At 42.7% G+C, this 20,347-nt stretch overlaps 2 protein-coding genes across 4 annotated transcripts in view; one reads left to right on the top strand and one right to left on the bottom strand.

Moving 5' to 3' along the window:
* Positions 1–934, bottom strand: part of fahd2a (fumarylacetoacetate hydrolase domain containing 2A) — a 28,294-nt gene extending 27,360 nt beyond the window's left edge. The window contains exon 1 of the mRNA XM_067227896.1: positions 810–934. The gene's annotated coding sequence lies outside the window, so the exon portion shown is untranslated. The remainder of the gene's footprint in view (positions 1–809) is intronic.
* Positions 9–12,869, top strand: zgc:152830 (uncharacterized protein LOC767682 homolog). Of its 3 annotated transcripts, XM_067227892.1 has the most exons (17): positions 9–60; positions 973–1,014; positions 1,088–1,178; positions 3,752–3,900; positions 4,011–4,119; positions 4,213–4,340; positions 4,637–4,736; positions 9,631–9,706; positions 9,821–9,906; positions 10,068–10,172; positions 10,289–10,364; positions 10,443–10,561; positions 10,640–10,723; positions 11,918–11,975; positions 12,075–12,256; positions 12,337–12,463; positions 12,659–12,869. In XM_067227892.1, exons 1-17 carry the CDS (start codon positions 50–52, stop codon positions 12,667–12,669), a joined length of 1,554 nt encoding a protein of 517 aa, XP_067083993.1. In that variant the 5' UTR covers positions 9–49; the 3' UTR covers positions 12,670–12,869. The 3 variants fall into 3 exon arrangements, with proteins under 3 accessions (XP_067083993.1, XP_067083991.1, XP_067083992.1); XM_067227890.1 differs by lacking the exon at positions 9–60 and having other exon boundaries at positions 953–1,014; XM_067227891.1 differs by lacking the exon at positions 9–60 and having other exon boundaries at positions 953–1,014; positions 12,337–12,869.
* Positions 12,870–20,347: the final 7,478 nt, after the last annotated feature.

Here is a 20,347-nt window from a genome sequence, read left to right as displayed (position 1 = left end):
AAGTCAGCTGACGTTTACTTCTTCCTGTGGAGACGTCGCAAGGCCAACAATGTGCACTCGGTAAGAGACTGAACCTCTGATTTATCATAAACAACTATGAATTTAACTCTTTTTTTGCCTTTCGTTTTTTAATCCAGCATAGCTAGCTTGATCTTCTGAGGTGCATCTAAAGGAAAACGATGGTGCTTGGCTGAGGGTGGGTAGATGTTCACCCGTTAAATCTCCAACAATGAAGCCTAGAAAATGAAACACGGTGGTCCTTCACATAACCTCAGGATCCACATTTGTCCTTGGTCATTAAGTCACGACCCAAGAATATTTAATTTTTGAACCATTAGCCTATATAATTTATTTCAGTTGAATGCGGGCGGCACGGACTGAACCTACGCACCTTTCAAAATAAAAGCGCAATCGGATGTTCGGTAACTTATAAATAATAGTTTCGCGTCCGCGATTTAGTCTCAACTGGTGGGCACGACCCAAAAGTGGGTCGCGAACCACCAGTTGAGACACACGGTCTTAAATGAACCCTCGGCCTAAATATATGGATAACTTAGGCCTACGTGCTAGTACAGCAACCAGCACAAACCACCACTGAATATTATCATATACTAAACGGTCTATATTTTGATGAGCTGTGGTAGTTTAGTTACTAAGCTACTTAGCTTAGTAACAGGACTATTCTGGGATGGTATCGCCCAGGAGAGTTAGTGAAACCTGAGTATTTCAGGTTTTTATCTCTCTGCAGTGCTAGCCTTCCTATTATTGGTCTACAAAGAAGACAGAGAGGAAGGTAGACTTTGACCCACTTTCTGACTCACATGACCTCTTCCTGTCAGACTACAATGGCGCTCCAGTCCTATGCTTAGACACGAGCAGTCATCCTCCACAGGCTAAACATAGCTTGTTTGACTGAACCTTCTACTACAGCATTAAAGTGTGCTTTGGTTTGATGAATGTTTTTATTTCCAGTGTCCAGCCAATTGAGTGGACCACTGACTGCAAGAACCAAAAGTAAGTAATATTATAATGAATGTGTGTGTGCATGTGTCTCTTTCTAACCATGTTTTTCTTAACCCCTCTCCAGTTACGATGGCATCTTGTTGGTCACCCAGAACCATGAAACTCTGCCCCAAGAACTGGAATGCTTGAAAGCACCTCTGCAGGACTACAGCTCTGTGGGTACACACAAACAACAACATGACATATTTATACCAGTGTATGTGCTATGTGTGGTGGGGAAGAAAAACAACAACTCTACCAGGTATCAAGAAAGGTGAGACTAAGACAAGCCATTTAGCCACATTAGCCTTTATTAATGGAACACAGAGTGCTGGAACTGGATAACGACACTAGTGGTCACAATGAGTAGGGCTGTCCCCACTCAGTCGACTAGTCGATTTTCTGGTCGATATGCTCTTGGTTAAGATTTTTTTAGTCGAGCTGTCATATGGCAGTATGAGATCTGATTCCCGCTTGTGTAATCATTGCTGAATTAACGAAATGTTCTACAGAAATTGTAGATTACATTATTTAAGACAAATAAAGCAACTCTAAATTTAAATTTTTTTAAGATTTTTTTTTTTTAAGATTTAAAGAAAGGGTGTTACAGTTTTCCTTTTCGTTAATCTGCGCTTTGTGTTTGTTTTGCACACGGCACGAGCACAATTGGCTGCCGAACTACAAACTCTGCCATAGCCTACTTTGTCGGTGTTATTAGTCAAAATGGCAAAGAAATCTGTGGTATGGCAGCATTTCATTAAACTACATTTACAAAGTACCGGGTGACTCGAAAAACGTTGAATGCAAACTCTGCCAACAACGGTTTATTTTTCATAGTTCGACGTCGAATATGATGTAGCCTACCACCTGAAAAACGTAAGTTGGCCTAGCCCTACTTCGCTCATGCTAACGCGCTGGGTTAAAAAATGAATATGCCTCTTATAAGAATCACATCCAAATGGAATGACGTTATCTTCTCCGGCAAGACAACATCTTTCTCTGTTGCACCGTTCCCCACTCAGCTTCTAAGTTCGCATGCTGCAAGTTCAGGCAGTGATAAGCGCGCTCTGATGATTTGCATGTTAAACAAACAATATTTTTAATTTGTAGTACATTGTAAGAGATACTAAATACCATCGTCATTCGGTTACAACAGTACTGGTGATACGAGTCTTATTAATGTAGGCTATTAGCGGCTGAATCTGCAATGTCCAGCAGCCATTGAGTCAGATCGGGAAAATGTTCGTACGTAAAAAAATTTTTAAAAAGCATTTCGATTAGTCGATTTTCATTCATTTTAGCTGAGTCTTGGTCGACCAAAGAAAATCTTAGTCGGGGACAGCCCTAATGAACAGTTCTCTACAGCCTGTGTCCAGTCGTCACCTCTGAGTCTGCCGAATGTTAACATAATTAGTATCTTGTCTATGGACAGAATTTACCATCTCTTCATACAATGTTAATCACACAGTCTTGTGCTCCAATGTTTTTCCATTTCACAGAAAGAAAGCAGAGGTCAGTACATTTTTAGTACTCGTGCACAGTGCCCGTGATGCAGTCGTTGATTAAGATTTCAGTGAAACACACTAATACAGATTCCTTGAACTATAGATAGTGCATAGTGCCCGTGATGCAGTCGTTGATTAAGATTTCAGTGAAACACACTAATACAGATTCCTTGAACTATAGATAGTGCATAGTGCCCGTGATAAAATTGGTGGCACACACACCCAGATAGGGCACAGTGCCCACGATGATGTCGGTGACACAGATTTCTGGAATTATAGTGTGCCCCTGTGAGCAGTGCCCATGATGCAGCTGGTGATGACAGTTCTTCTCAGTGCTTTTGGTACCTATATTTCTCAGATCACAATTTAAATTCTCTGTCATCTCTCAAGTACTTGTTCAACAACCACATCTATTCTAGTCAAATTGCCAATGCTGTGGTAGTCTACATTCATGCAAATGGTTATGTAGCCTTAATTTGTTTTCTGTTTCCTACGTTATAAATTGCTTATGTTATGTTGATCAAAATGTACTATATTGGTTCTGTTAAATTGTCTTACCACTACAAAGAGCAGTTTTGACATCAGTAAACACATTCATTTATGCAACAAAATTCACTGATCTATACTGAAAGTATATCCACTATTTTGTCGTTCTGTTTGCAGATGTAAATTTAGGGAGTCAGTTGGCTGAGCGGTGAGGGAGTCGGGCTAGTAATCCGAAGGTTGCCAGTTCGATTCCCGGTCATGCCAACTGACGTTGTGTCCTTGGGCAAGGCACTTCACCCTACTTGCCTCGGGGGAATGTCCCTGTACTTACTGTAAGTCGCTCTGGATAAGAGCGTCTGCTAAATGACTAAATGTAAATGTTTGCTAGCCAGCCCCTTTGAAAGCAGATGATTATCGGTTGTAAAAGCGAATTTCCCTATTTTCCTTGCTTAGTTTCATTTAATTGCGAATGCCTTTGTTAATCGCATTAGTTCCATCACGGTACTGCACTCCGTTGGATTATAAAAAGGACACCTGCAAAATATGAACTTCGCAGAGTGCCCAGTTCTCGAGATATTCGTAGGAAACTCGCTGTAGACCAGAGTGAAGGGGCTGGGACGCGAAGAGAGAAAGCTAAACTGGAGGCGAATTATTTTCATTTTATGTCAATGCTTATCCAAACAATGTCAATTGTGACACTGCACTCCGTTGGATTATAAAGAGGACACATGCTGAATATTAACCCCCCTCCCCCTCAGGTTGACAGTGGTCTAGGGGAGGAGGTTGTGGTGTTGAAGGTCCCTGGTCTCCCTGGTAATCGCCTTGTGTTTTCCTCTACTGGCCCTGTTATCCGTGACTACGATGACATCAGGCGCTTCAGTGATGCTGCCATTAGTGGTATCAAACGGTCAGTGACCTGAGACTGCATTGTCTACTGGTCAGTCATGCCATCTAAGACTACCTGGTACTGAAGCAGAGAGTTTTAAACATGTAATCATTTCTGTCTTTCTCCTTCAGGGCCATGAAAGCAGGTATGCAGCGCCCTCTTCTTATCTGTCCATGCCACAGCAGCTACAAGAGGAGCACCCTGGTGGCTGCCCTGGGGGCATTGCATGCTCTCTACATGGTGAGATGCATGCAGACACGCACATGCGCACACATTATCTACACTGTACTGTCCGATTGGATGCTCAGAGCAGTGTGTACCTGTGTCCCCCAGCCTCTGGAGGTGAGGGAGGCAAGTCTAAAGCCCAGCCCATACAAAGTGTGTGTCCTGGGACTGTGGGTGGCCCAGCAGGCCCAGGGACAGGTACTGGTGGACCTGGCCTCTGCTCTTGAGGGTGGCAGGTGAGACAGTCATCAGAAATAAGCTGTGATTTGAAGAAGTAATTCACAACATGTAAAACCAGAGTCTTGGTTACTGGATATTTTTTATGTGTGTGATTGTTTAACCACACTTTACCTTTATCTTTCTTTCTCTCTCTGGTCCTCCTTTCTTCTCTCCAACTGTCTGTCCATCCCCTTTCTCTCTGCCTCTCTCACCCTTGCCACTTCTCTCCATTTCACTTCCTTGCTCCTGTCTTTCCCTCCCCCCTCTCGCTGCCCCTACCCTCTTTTCTCTGCTGCCCTCTCCACCCTCTCAGGCTGGTGTGCCGGGACATCGGAGGGTCAGATCCAGAGCGTATGGCTGCTCCTCGTGTGACTGAATATGTCCAGGCTCTCTTTAAGGACAGCCCTGTTCAGGTACCAGAAATGCAATTAACACTTGGTCATCCTGTATCGAATTCTGACCGCATGTCAGCCAAAGTGTTTCCTATTAATTATCTAGACCAGCCAGCCCCAATTAGCGGCCAGATCCGGCCCGCAAGAGCCAAATGTCTGGCCCACGCTGACAGCTTTAACTTTCTTCATGCTGCCAGTTTTAACCCTTGTGTTATCTTCGGGTCATTCTGACCCATCAGTCATTGTGACCCACCGTCGTATTGCGACAAATTTACCTCATACAAAAACAAAGTGAAGCATTTTCTTTTAACTGTTGGGCTGTCTCAGACCCCCCACATTGCAAAGGTTAAAACAAAATTATTGGGTGTGCTCAAGCCTTCGGTGAGAGCACAACCTTTGTACTTACTGTAAGTCGCTCTGGATAAGAGTGTCTGCTAAATGACTAAATGTTCTCTCACATATATATTATTCTTTTTGCCCCCCTAAAACTCAGTCATTATTTGGCCTACATAGACAACCTAGGTGTCAAAAGTTTCGTCTTGGTAGCGATTGAGTTGCTTCTATTGGGATTTACGTTCCGTTGCATGGTTTAGGCTCAAGTTACGTTTTTGTGGCGAAAAGTGAAGCTAACGGTGGCTAATTTGCTAGCCACAGTCACTGACGTTACTAACGTCACTAACGTCACGAAAACACGCGTGACTACCTGTAGCAGAACATTCGTTTCGCATCTGTTAACTTGGGGGATAGCTAGGCTAACTATAGCTTTACTGCAAGGCAGCTGCAGAAACGCCACAAGCAAAGAGGCCAGGGTGATAACTATTTACTTATTTTACTTTGTGATGTGAAACACAATTGTAAAATGTAATGTACAATATTAGCTGATATTATTAAGGAAGTAGGCCCACATCTACTTTCGGAAACGGTAGTCTACTATTTCACTGAGGCATTAGCATGACATTAGCCTCTGTTACCCGGGCAACACATACTACAGTGGTCTATGATGCATCTGTTTTCAATCATTAAAATAAACGTTCCTCACAAATACATTTTCGTTGTAGGATTTATTATGACATTACATTACAAGTAAACGATTTGTTGGTGAAATGATCATTACCTGTGGTTTCAAACCAGTGTTGCTCACTGCAACGCTGTAGCCTACGCGAGACGCACTACAAAAACATCTACACAGCTGTTTAGGAAGTCAAACGGCGACAGAACATGTTTGGCACTCCCCTTACTTAAATCAAAAGTCTTTCAATAGGTGAAACTACAGTTAGGTCCATAAGTATTTGGACATTGACACAATTTTCATCATTTTGGCTCTGTATCCCACCACAATGGATTTGAAAAGAAACAATCAAGATGTGCTTTAAGTGCAGACTTTCAGCTTTAATTTTAGGGTATCTACATCCAAATCAGGTGAACGTTGTAGGAATTACAATACATTTTATGTGGCCCCCCCCTTTTTAAGGGACCAAAAGTAATTGGACAATTGGCTGCTCAGCTGTTCCATGGTCAGGTGTATGTTATTGCCTCATATAGGGAGTTCGTTATTTCATTGACAAGGAGCAGATAAAAGGTCTAGAGTTCATTTCAAGTATGGTATTTGTGTTTGGAATCTGTTGCTGTCAACTCTCAATATGAAGTCCAAAGAGCTGTCACCATCAGTGAAGCAAGCCATCGTTAGGCTGAAAAATCAAAACAAACCTATCAGAGAGATAGCAAAAACATTAGGTGTGGCCAAATCAACTGTTTGGTACATTCTTAAAAAGAAAGAACGCACTGGTGAGCTCAGCAACACCAAAAGACCCGGAAGACCACGGAAAACAACTGTGGTGGATGACAGAAGAATTCTTTCCCTGGTGAAGAAAAACCCCTTAACAACAGTTGGCCAGATCAAGAACACTTTCCAGGAGGTAGGCGTATCTGTGTCAAAGTCAACAATTAAGAGAAGACTTCACCAGAGTAAATACAGAGGGTTCACCACAAGATGTAAACCATTGGTGAGTCTCAAAAACAGGAAGACCAGATTAGAGTTTGCCAAAAAACATCTAAAGAGCCTGTACAGTTCTGGAACAACATCCTATGGACAGATGAGACCAAGATCAACTTGTACCAGAATGATGGGAAGAGAAGAGTATGGAGAAGGGAAGGAACTGCTCATGATCCAAAGCATACCACCTCATCAGTGAAGCATGGTGGAGGTAGTGTTATGGCGTGGGCATGTATGGCTGCCAATGGAACTGGTTCCCTTGTATTTACCGATGATGTGACTGCTGACAAAAGCAGTAGGATGAATTCTGAAGTGTTTCGGGCAATATTATCTGCTCAGATTCAGCCAAATGCTTCAGAACTCATAGGACGGCGCTTCACAGTGCAGATGGACAATGACCCGAAGCATACTGCGAAAGCAACCAAAGAGTTTTTTAAGGCAAAGAAGTGGAATGTTCTGCAATGGCCAAGTCAATCACCTGACCTAAATCCAATTGAGCATGCGTTTCACTTGCTAAAGACAAAACTGAAGGGAAAATGCCCCAAGAACAAGCAGGAACTGAAGACAGTTGCAGTAGAGGCCTGGCAGAGCATCACCAGGGACGAAACCCAGCGTCTGGTGATGTCTATGGGTTCCAGACTTCAGGCTGTCATTGACTGCAAAGGATTTGCAACCAAGTATTAAAAGGGACAATTAGATTTATGATTATGTTAGTTTGTCCAATTATTTTTGGTCCCTTAAAAAGGGGGGGGGCCACATATAAAATGTGTTGTAATTCCTACACCGTTCACCTGATTTGGATGTAAATACCCTGAAATTAAAGCTGAAAGTCTGCACTTAAAGCACATTTTGATTGTTTCTTTTCAAATCCATTGTGGTGGTATACAGAGCCAAAATGATGAAAATTGTGTCAATGTCCAAATACTTATGGACCTAACTGTATCTGACTACTAACCTGAACTTCATTGCCACAGCCTAAACTTTGTCAATCTGTTCATGAAAATAATTAATTTCAGCCTAAACCGTACAACGGAACGTTACATCGAATTCAACCAACGCAACCGCTACCAAGACGAACACAGCAGTAGTCTAGTACTGTACTGTAGTAGTAGAATTTACCGGGGCAGCTTCTCCACACAGGGCTATATCGCATTTTGCGTTGTTACTGACAATGATCGCTACCAGTGAGCTTTTTATGAATGAGCGATTTTCCACTAAATAAATGTCCAGCTTATTTACGTTTTTGGGGGCATATTTTCAGTTAGCAGATGGTACTGTTTGAATCGCGATTCTATCTTCTGCCGGTAAAGTCGTAGAATAATCTTCAAAGGGGGTTCTTTATTAATGAATGAATGCAATATGAGTAGGCTAAATGCCTGAAAATATCACACGAAGGGAAAACTTAAAAGGACGTTTAAGTCATAGAGATTAGGTCCATTTTTACACCGGTCTGCCAAATTTATTCGTTTTGATTCAGCTATGAGGCTGCCTCTTGCAGGGGAAATGAGAAGACATCATATTTCATTCTACACTTCACTCGTATTTTGAGTTGTAAATGAGCAGCAAAAAAAAGATGCTTTTAAATCTATGTAATCTTTATAAATAATAAGTAGGCCCTATGCATTTTTATATAAAATATACAGACCCCTGTGCAACCGACGCAAGCAAGCACACCCTACAATTTCCCCAGAAATTGTACCCTCTCGTTTTTATTTGTTTTTGTATTGGGTAAAATTGGGTAAACACAACGATGGTTCGTTATGAACCTCTGGCAGAACCTCTGTGACCCGAAGGCAGCACAAGGGTTAATGCAAACTACCCAGAAAAATCTGACCAGCGCAAACAAAAAATTGCAAGCATGTTAACATCATACAAGCACTCGGTTTTAACTGTGTAAAACAACATCGGCACAAGAGAGCGCAACAGCTGCCTCGTTACACGTTTCTTGGAAGCTTGCAAGAGTCCTAGCTCTTGCAAGCCATTTGCCGATTGCCGAGTTAATTAAACAATGTGCAATCGACATGGCTGCCTAAGTTTTAAACCAAGTGTTTTTCCAGTTTACTCACCGATTTTAGGAAACAGAAGCATTTTCACTATAGCAATAGACTCGTCCTGTGACCGAACCGACATGGAACAGCTGTCTGCTGTGTTTGCTGGACTTTTTGTTTGCTGACTTTGCACAGAATGTGCTCCAGGGAAATTTCATAATTAAATGTCGGTTTTGGAATCATTTTGTTTCAAGAGAAAAATGTTCTCTTTGTGTGACTCCCAACACCACTACTAATAATGATAAAATCATAATAGAAGTAACATCCGCACATAAAACTGTCGCCCCCCAAAAAAACATGTTGGCCCTTTGTTTGGCATGCCTGACCAAATTTGGTCCTTGTGGAAATCTAATTGGGGAACCCTGATCTAGACGATGGTGGTCATAGTTGGTCATAGTCCTGTCGTAGTGTCACACTTCTCATGATAACACAATGTTAGATCTTTAATGTTATGAGCCCTGCTTCAGCAAAGTACCTCTCACTTCTTGTCGGGAGTGGTTGATGTGATGACGAGTGCCTTTTCAGACCCATTTCCTAACCCATGGGTTAAAAATGGAACTGAGGTTCCAGACTTAATACGCAATTGTGAATTGGTCTGGCAATATCAAGCTAATTCGCCTGGGACAGTCAGGCACACAGCACTTTATTTTTAGTTGCAACTAGCAGCTCTACAGCTCGGCCCATCCCAAAAAGTTGCATGCGGTTACGTGGTCGCAGCTATTATGAACTCACACTTGTTATTTAAGTGTGGTCTAACCCTAAACCCAATTGTTAAGCGGCCAACTGGGAAAACACCCGGTGTTCCAGATGGCCAGTCCGTCGCTGGTCGGACACCATGTTCTGTAAGGAGGTCTGACCTCATGTTCTTCCAAAGGTGGAGGTGGTGAGTGAGCTGAAGGTGCTGGAGAAAGAATACCCCTGTCTGGCTGCTGTCAACCGTTGTGCCAATGGTAGACTACCACCAATCACCCATCAGCAAGCTTTTTATCAATTAATCCATTACCAGCAGTGTTGAGTGAAGTTTCTCTCCTGAGTGTTGTTGTAATGTGAGTGCATATTCGTAGCGGTGCCCCGTCACCAGGCCAGAGTGGTGAAGCTGCAGTACTGTGGAGAAGGCCCGATCCAAACCACCCTCATGCTGGTGGGCAAGGTGAGAACACTGCTGCTTTAGTACCTGGGACCCTGGCCCACCACATAAGACTTGGGACTCACTCTGACCCAAATACAGAGCTGAGACCCCAACACCAACATAAGTATATCACCTCCTGTTATGCTCTAATCAAGTTGTGTATGTGCACGTGCCTACATTAGGGAATCACCTATGACACGGGAGGAGCAGACATCAAGGCTGGAGGCATCATGGCGGGGATGCACAGGGACAAGTGTGGAGCAGCAGCTGTAGCTGGCTTCTTCCAGGTCAGTTATTGTCAGTGAGGCTGGTCTATTACCTCCACTGTTACCTGTAGTAGTATGGGTAGTGTTGTTCTAACTGGTAGTACTGGTGATGTTGATCTAACTTCCTCTCACTCCAGGTCCTGGCCAAGATGAAGCCTAAGCATCTGAAAGTAGTTGGCTCCATGGCCATGGTGAGGAACAGCGTAGGGGCAGGTCAGTGCTCTTTTTCTTTCTTTTTTAACTCCCTCTGTCTTTCCATGTTGTTTGATTTGTCCCTGTGTGTGTGCGCAGACTGCTACGTGGCTGATGAGCTAGTGGTGTCGCGTGCAGGTCGCAGGGTGCGTGTGGGGAACACTGATGCAGAGGGACGCATGGTTATGGTGGACTTGCTCTGTGAGATGAAAGAGAAGGTCAGAACACAGACTATTCAAATGAGGGGATGTCACTTTTTCCTCCTCACACACCTCAGGAATTCCCCCTCTCTCTAGGCGGTACGTGAGGTGTCTCCTCAGCTCTTCACCATCGCCACTCTGACTGGCCATGCCATCCGTGCCATGGGACCCAACTACTCTGTGAGCATGACCTCATGTCAAACTGAGGGGCTGCTACATGCATAAACACACAATGAATGCAGCAAGGTTTTAGTTCTTTTAGTTCCCAGAACTACCTTTGAAGCTACTACTAGAAGGTTCCTGCAGAACATTGTTTGCCGCATTTCCACTGCAGGAATTTACCACATGATTAGGAAAATTAGTCAGCTGACGTGTGCATCGTACATAAAATAGAATATAAATAGAAAATGGAATGACATTAATATAATTTTTAGCCTTGTGAAAAATACACTTTTAGTGCCGGTCGCTGATTCCAGTTGCTGTGGGCTCGTCCCGTAATTTGATACTAGAAAACATGAACTGAAGTCCTGATACGCTGATTTACATTTAGTCATTTAGCAGATGCTCTTATCCAGAGCGACTTACAGTAAGTACAGGGACATTCTCCCTGAGGCAAGTAGGGTGAAGTGCCTTGCCCAAGGACACAACGTCATTTGGCACAGCCGGATTCGAACCAACAACCTTCTGATTAATAGCCCGACTCCCCCCCCCCCCCCCCCCCCCCCCCCCCGATTTGTGTGCTTTGTTACATATTTTGGAGAATAAATTCAGTGTATATCTATGGGAGATACATTTTAAGGTGCATGTTAGACTACTAAAACAGAGAATTTTTTATTTGATTGAAGAACTGTCCTTCTCTCCCTTAGCCTGTCTGTTCCACTACCCAGATAATGCCGCCCTGCTACAAGCATGTTAATTTGTTCTCCATGTTTAATGTGTGTGTGCTTGCCGCAAGAAGGGTCCAGATGCAGCATGAACAGATTATTATTGTACTTATTTGCTGCCTCAGAAATGACAAGATGGTTGAAATACTAGAATGCTGCCAAGAGTACTTGACTAATCTTAAATGTTTGACGCTGCAAGCCCCACCCTAAAGGTTCCTGTATTTTGGAAAGTACAACCCCTGTAGCAGGAACTCAGTTCTTGCTTTTTGGATTATGGTTCCTACGGTGGAAACGCAGTGAGTTCCGGGGTTATGTTTTTGTAGTGGAAATGCGGCTTTACAATGTTTGCTAAACATACACACACACACTTAGTCTGCCATTTACACACACACTGTCTGCTACACAGACACACGTTTGTCTCACACAGGACTGCCATTATCTAGAATAGCATCTGTGATGTCAGACAGTGATCAGAGGCTGTTCCCTACAGATCATCATGGATAATGGACCTGCCCATTGCTCTGGGAATGCCCTGCAGTGGCAAAAAGGTAAGCTGCTGATGTGCCCCTGGTGGTAGTGCTGGGGGAAGTGTTTGAGGTGTACACTGATATATTGCTGGTGTTGATGTGTCCCTGGTGGTAATGTAGCTGGGGAGGTGCTGGGGGACATGTTTGAGGTGTCCAGTATCAGACGCGAGGACTATGAGTTCCACAAGGGCAAGTCTGAGTACGAGGAGATCCTGCAGAGCAACAACCTACCTTCCTCCGCAACCCCCCGAGGTCACCAGACCCCTGCGGCTTTCCTCATCATGGCCTCTGGCCTAGACAAGGTACACACACGTGTTGCTTGATGATGTTGTTATTATTATTGATTGTAGTTCATATGATAAACTGTCACTCTTTACCTCAGTATGGGCAGGACTCAGACCAGCCTCTACCCTACTCCCACATTGACATCGCTGGCTCCAGCGGTCCGTTCCCTGGAGTTCCCACTGGTGCCCCCATTCTCGCCATGGCCACAAACTACATCCTGCCCAGTGCGTAACAACACACCATCCTGCCAGCATCTCCTAATATAGAAACAGAATCAGTAGAATGTTTCTTGATAAGTGACCGTCCACGTGTAAAAGATGCCAATTGCTTATACAATGCACAGAACACAATAGTGGATTTGAAAACATTCCAGAACACTTTTCTCTCCGAATAATGTTTTCTTCCATGAACTCTTCTAGACCCCTGCTAGTTCCATCCGTCCTACTCAGCCCAGCAGTTCCTAACATGTGTTTTCACTGTACTCAGGGAAGAGGAGATCAGCACCTAGTATTTATTCCATCCATTTTCTATGTGTGCTAGTTTCAAACTGGAGAGTGTGGCAGTGCATTTTGTGATTGTGTGCAAGAAAATATCAGACACTCCAATAAAATAATTGGTATGTTCCTTCAAGTATAAAGTCTTGCCTCATTTAATTGGTGGCCAAGCAGCAAAGCTATTGTGTTTCTACCTTTTTCTTGTTGTAATTGGGTGTGCTTGCGTCGGCACACACTGTTTTCTCATATTTAGAATTCCTCCGGGAGGAGGAAACCTATTGTTATTAGGGTTTCTCCGGTAGGATGAAAGTACCATGTGAGTCAATGGCTGCCCCTAGACCAGTAATGTAAGAAGTTGAGAAATTTGGCATGTTGAAACTGCAGTGCAGTAACTACCATACCAAACATGGTCCACGTAAGACAATAGGTGGCACTACAGGCCACGCCCCAATTTGTCAATTTTCAAAGTGATGCCATTTGCAGCCCATAACTCCCAAGCTTCTGAAATATAGTACATATGCCTTATTTCTCATGATAACCTATAATGGCCACCATATTGGATTTTTCTGTACAATAAAGATTTGTCCTAACCTACACAAATCTCCTCATGAACCATAGCTCCGATTGACTTGAAATACGAAACTGATTTGTAGGACATATGTCTACATATAGGGTGAAAAGCAATAAGGAATATATTACAAAATGTCCAAATTATTAACATAATGGTGAATTTGCACCTGTGGCACATATTTAAATAAGTGCCACCAGTGGTGGATTTAGTGATTTGGGGGGCCCCCCTAACTCCTATTCTCACTCATTTCAATCCATTTAATAATTATTGGGTGTGCTTTACCTTTGGCAAGGTCACAACCTTTGTTCTCTCACATATATATTATTATTGGGTGTGCTCAAGCCTTCGGCGAGAGCACACCTTTGTTCTCTCACATATATATTTATTATTATTTATTTCCCCCCCCCTAAAACTCAGTCAATATTTGGACTACATACACAAGGGCGGTGTCAAAACTTTCGTCTTGGTAGCGATTGAGTTGCTTCTATTGGAATTTACGTTCCGTTGCATGGTTTAGGCTTCAGTTACGTTTTTGTGGCGAAAAGTGAAGCTAACGGTGGCTAATTTGCTAGCCACAGTCACTGACGTTACTAACGTCACGAAAACACGCGTGACTACCTGTAGCAGAACATTCGTTTCGCATCTGTTAACTTGGGGGATAGCTAGGCTAACTATAGCTTTACTGCAAGGCAGCTGCAGGAACGCCACAAGCAAAGAGGCCAGGGTGATAACTATTTACTCATTTTACTTTGTGATGTGAAACACAATTATGAAATGTAATGTACAATATTAGCTGATATTATTAAGGAAGTAGGCCCACATCTACTTTTGGAAACGGTAGTCTACTATTTCACTGAAGCATTAGCATCATGACATTAGCCTCTGTTGCCCGGGCAACACATACTATAGTGGTCTATGATGCATCTGTTTTCAATCTTTAAAATAAACATTCCTCACAAATACATTTTCGTTGTAGGATTTATTATGACATTACATTACAAGTAAACGATTTGTGGGTGAAATTATCATTACCTGTGGTTTCAAACCAGTGTTGCTCACTGCAACGCTGTAGCCTACGCGAGACACTACAAAAACATCTACACAGCTGTTTAGGAAGTCAAACGGCGACAGAACATGTTCAGCACTCCCCTTAAATCAAAAGTCTATCTAACTGCTAACCTTAACTTCATTGCCACAGCCTAAACTTTGTCAATCTGTTCATGAAAATAATTAATTTCAGCCTAAACCGTACAACGGAACGTTAAATCCAATTCAACCAACTCAATCGCTACCAAGACGAACACAGCAGTAGTCTACTACTGTAGTACTGTACCGTAGTAGTACAATTTACCGGGGCAGCTTCTCCACACAGGGATAGCGCACTTTGCGTTGTTACTGTTGTTACTTATTGATCGCTACCAGTGAGATTTTCATGAAAGCGATTTTCCACAAAAAAAATGTCAAGCTTATTTACGTTTTTGGGGGCATATTTTCAGTTAGAAGATGGTACTGTTTGAATCGCGATTCAATCTTCTGCTGCCGGTAACGTCGTAGAATAATCTTCAAAGGGGGTTCTTTATTCATGAATGAATGCAATGAGTAGGCTAAATTCATGAAAATATCACGAGAAGGGAAAAACTTAAAAGGACGTTTACGTCATAGAGATTAGGTCAATTTTTACACCGGTCTACCAAATTTATTCGTTTTGATTCAACGATGAGGATGCCTTTTGCAGGGGAAATGAGAAGATCAATTTCATTCTACACTTTACTCGTATTTTCAGTTGTAAATGAGCAGCAAAAAAAAATCTATGTAATCTTTATAAATAATAAGTATGCATTTTTATATAAAATATACAGAAATATCAGTTTTAAAAATGTCATTCAAAAACGGACCCCTGTGCAACCGACGCAAGCGAGCACACCCTACAATTTCCCCAGAAATTGTACCCTCTCTAGTTGGGTGTGCTTTGCCTTCGGCAAGGGGACAACCTTTGTTCTCTCACATATATATATATATAATTTTTTATTTTATTTGCCCCCCTAAAACTCAATATTTGGCCTACATAGACAACGTAGGTGTCAAAAGTTTCGTCTTGGTAGCGATTGAGTTGCTTCTATTGGAATTTACGTTCCGTTGCATGGTTTAGGCTTAAGTTAAGTTTTTGTGGCGAAAAGTGAAGCTAACGGTGGCTAATTTGCTAGCCACTAAAGAATATATTGTGCTTATTAAAGTTATGCATTGTGCTTATTAAAGTTATGAACTTAGAAGTGTGCCCAGGCTTAAACATTGGGTCTCACACTGAGTGTGGGAAGCAGGCTGTTCTTTGTGTCTCTATCTTTTCATTTTCAGAAACAACCTTGAATCTGGGTGGAGATGGCACCCGAGCAGGTGGGACGCGGAGGCAAGAACAACTCCCTGATGCACGAGAGAACAAGCTCAACCCTCTTTTCATGTTTCTGTTTTAATTGCACTGTATATTATATGCTGGGGAGGGAAAGATAGCCAGTTGAACTTCGTGAACCAGCCCAAACTCTGTTGCGGGTAGGGAAACGTAGACAACCCCAGAGCTCTGTACTTGTTGATTTCCAACTGCTGCATTAAAGCTGATATTATCGGACCTCTGCGACTCCAGACCACTCTTTCTAGAACACAGATTTGTGTCATAGAATACCATCATTACTTATTGGAATAGACACAAAGATTTTGAATCCTTCACCACAGTCACTGACGTTACTAACGTCACTGCGTCACTAACGTCACGAAAACACGCGTGACTACCTTTGGCAGAACATACGTTTCGCATCTGTTAACTTGGGGGATAGCTAGGCTAACTATAGCTTTACTGCAAGGCAGCTGCAGAAACGCCACAAGAAAAGAGGCCAGGGTGATAACTATTTACTCATTTTACTTTGTGATATGACACACAATTGTGATGTGTAATGTACAATATAAGCTGATATTATTAAGGAAGTACATCTACTTTCGGAAACAGTAGTCTACTATTTCACTGAAGTATTAGCATCATGACATTAGCCTCTGTTGCCCGGGCAACACATACTACAGTGGTCTATGATGTAGCGTTATCTGTTTTCAATCGTTAAAATAAACATTCCTCACATATACATTTTCGTTGTAGGATTTATTCTGACATTAGAAAACGATTTGTTGGTGAAATTACAATTACCTGTGGTTTCAAACCAGTGTAGCTCACTGCAACGCTGTAGCTTACCCGAGACACACTACAAAAACATCTACACTACACAGCTGTTTAGGAAGTCAAACGGCGACAGAACATGTTCGGCACTCCCCTTACTTAAATCAAAAGTCTATCTCTAGTTAATAATAACTAGAGAGGGTACAATTTCTGGGGAAATTGTAGGGTGTGCTTGCTTGCGTCGGTTGCACAGGGGTCCGTTTTTTAATGACATTTTTACAACTGATATTTCTGTATTTTATATAAAAATGCATACTTATTATTTATAAAGATTACATAGATTTAAAAGCATCTTTTTTTTGCTGCTCATTTAGAACTCAAAATACGAGTGAAGTGTAGAATGAAATATGATGTCTTCTCATTTCCCCTGCAAGAGGCAGCCTCATAGCTGAATCAAAACGAATAAATTTGGCAGACCGGTGTAAAAATGGACCTAATCTCTATGACTTAAACATCCTTTTAAGTTTTCCCTTCTCGTGATATTTTCAGGCATTTAGCCTACTCATATTGCATTCATTCATTAATAAAGAACCCCATTTGAAGATTATTCTACGACGTTACCCGGCAGAAGATAGAATCGCGATTCAAACAGTACCATCTGCTAACTGAAAATATGCCCCCAAAAACGTAAATAAGCTTGACATTTATTTAGTGGGACATGGCTAATTCAAAAAAGGTTTGTTGGAAGCGATCATTGTCAGTAACAATGCCAAATTTGGTCTCAGTCTAGAACCTTGCGTGGAGAAGCTGACCCCGGTAAATTGTGCTACGAACAAGCTAGCCTACAGTAGCTGCTGTTGCTAGCCAAACTTCACTGAGTAGCAGCTGCCGCATCATTGGATACCAGTGGAGAGGAAAATGACGTTTCCTTCAGTAGTTTCAGTTTGGCAACTACTTGTTTACTCTCCTCATTTTTTGTCTTTCTCTTTTGTGCTCCGCTCGGGGAGTTGCGTTTCATTTAGCAAATTGGTTTTTGCATTCACTTAAAGATCCTGTAAAGTGGACCTGGAAACGAGTTTTAAGTTCGCCACATCACAGAATAATGTGTTATTAACTACCCATCCAAATTCGAATGAAAAAATAACACCGACAAGTATGTTAAATTAGGCTTTGAAATTGTGAAAAAATCAGCAGTCTTCTCTCCTTGAGACTGGGGGGGCGTGTCGCCTGAAGGAGCTGAAGCTACGCCCCTCGCTGCCTAGTGCCTACCTCCGACCCAGATAATGGCCAAGCCGAACAAAACCGTATAGAATTAGTATTTATTTGTTCAATGAGTGAAACATACAGATGCATATAAATGAAATGTTCCCCTGAGCTGTAACAGTAAAAATGGACACCAGAGACAGCAGACAGTGAGCTCTCCAACTAGGCTACTTCTAACACATTAGCTACCATTTCACCAAAATACCATCATTCTACACCGAGTAGCCTAATATCAATTTAGCGGTTTGCACTAACTCATAGCAGAGATACCTCTGGAAAAGTTATCTAGTATAATTATAACAAGCACACATAACTGAGTGATGAACTGCTGGCGGCGGTGGATGGTCCAGGTGCGACCGGAGGATGAACGGCCGGAGGGGCTGTTCATCCGCGCTGCAAGAGAAGCCGTGTGTTGGTAAACCCCGTCTGTCTCTGGTCCATGTTAAAACTGTCCGCTGTGAAATGGTCAGTGCAGAGGCGGCTGTTGGAGTTTATCCGAAGCTTTCCATGAGCGTGTCTCTTCACACAATCTATCCACCTATTTTTCCTTTCATTATCAATAGTGAACTTAAATGGCGTTGCAGCGCAGCTGTAGTTCTTCTTGCATCCAGGGAAGATGCAGTTGCGGGTGGTGGGAGACATCCTGAAGCTAGCTAGCTAGCTGATGTAGGCTACAATATTAGTACAGCAGGAGGAGCCATTCAGTGATCTGATGTAGATAGGGCGAAATGACGTAGATAGGGCATTTTTTGGCTCCGCCCATTAAAACCTGATCTGAAAACGGAAGAGAAACTGTTCTTCGGTTTAACTCCACATTTCAGTGTGACAAAGTTTTAGCGCTTTGCACATGCTTTCAGGAACTCATTTCACACGTATATAATGTACTTAGAAGCAAAACACTACTGTCTCATATTACATTTTTACATTTACATATTTAGCAGACGCTCTTATCCAGAGCGACTTACAGTAAGTACAGGGACATTCCCCCGAGGCAAGTAGGGTGAAGTGCCTTGCCCAAGGACACAACGTCATTTGGCATGACCGGGAATCGAACTGGCAACCTTCGGATTACTAGCCCGATTCCCTCACCGCTCAGCCACCTGACTCCCTAGGTATTAACCAACTGAAATGACGTGCTTTGCTGCGCAGTTGCTGCAATCGATGGAATAGTCCACAGTAGTATCGGGTGGGAGGGGAAGCCTGCGTTGACACAAATAGAATAAACGCTCTGTTGGTATCTTTGTTGATACTTTTGGGGAAGGTTATGACTTTTAATTGATTTGTATTATTATTATAGTTATTATTGATCATATAGTATTTTTATGGAGTCTTTCAAGGGGCCCCCTGGCAGCTGGGGGCCCCAGGCGGTTGCCTACTTTGCCTATTGGGTAAGTCCGCCCCTGAGTGACACATTGACTTAGGAACTTGATCTGTTCCATACATTGTTCCATACACGAGGTAGACACTACAAAATGTTACCACGTGCAAAGGCAACTTCATATCTTTATTTATTTAATGAAATGGAAATACGTTTTTGCTAACGCTAAAATATTGCTGTATACATCCACTATACATTATTCGATACTCCGATTCAATCACAAGTTCAATGGAAGACTCTTGACAATGTTTAGTACACAAATCTGAGAAACAGTTGAATGTAAGATGAAAAGTAAATTTATTGTGAATATTTGAAATATGCATGCTTGGCTAATTGCTAGGGCTTCTTCCAATGAAGCTAGGGCGTCTTCCAATGAACATCTCCCTTGCCCCACAGCACGCGTGCTCCAAATTCTCACAGACACATCCTGGCCCCTGACGCACATGCAAGCTTAGGGAGACGCACACACATCCAAGGTTTTTTGAAAAGGGTGGGCTGACCAAGCCCCCACCCTCACTCCTTGGTTTTTACAGAAGGCCTTTGTGGATCTTGGTGTTATTGCATTTCCGATTTTGTATGCAATGGTAAAAAGTTGTCCAAGTTCTGAAACATTGAAAGTATAGGCCATGAGTTACTACCACTCCACAACTGGCCCACCATTGCCCATAGGTGGACCTACAGAGCATACTGACTGGTTGCATCACAATGTGGTATGGGAGCTGCACGGACAGGGACCGCACAAGGCCCTACGTAGTGTGGTCAGGTCTGCTGCGTTCATCATTGGCAGGAAGCTCCCAGCCCTACAGGACACCTACCACACACGATGCCTCAGGAAAGCTGGCAAGAAGAGACTGTTACCACCCATCCTTAAGTCTTTTTACTCCGTTACTTTCTGGCAGGCGATACCGAAGCATTCGGTACACGACAGTGTTTCCTCTATGTTGATTTTGTCGTGGCGGCACGCCACGGTATCAGAAATATGGCTGTACAAAAAAAAGGCCGTCTATCAGCAGTGATTGTTAGAGTGCATGTCGCAGAATAGCACGGACACGCGCTTCACACTGCAGTTGGGATTGCGTGTGTGAATCCTTGAGAACTGTAAATTGTAATTTATGTCATTTAAGCCTGTTATTGTATTCGTCTATAGTTCTTGCAAATTTAAATTAAGTTAACTGGTGATGTTGTTTTGTATTCTTCCACTGCTAGCTAAATTGCAAGTCTGTGGTTCGATAGCGATTGCTGCCC

This window comes from Osmerus mordax, chromosome 24 (assembly GCF_038355195.1).
Source record: "Osmerus mordax isolate fOsmMor3 chromosome 24, fOsmMor3.pri, whole genome shotgun sequence".
In the NCBI taxonomy this organism is placed as follows: domain Eukaryota; kingdom Metazoa; phylum Chordata; class Actinopteri; order Osmeriformes; family Osmeridae; genus Osmerus; species Osmerus mordax.
Note: the sequence above shows the minus strand (reverse complement) of the source record. Positions and strands in the feature narration are given on the sequence as shown.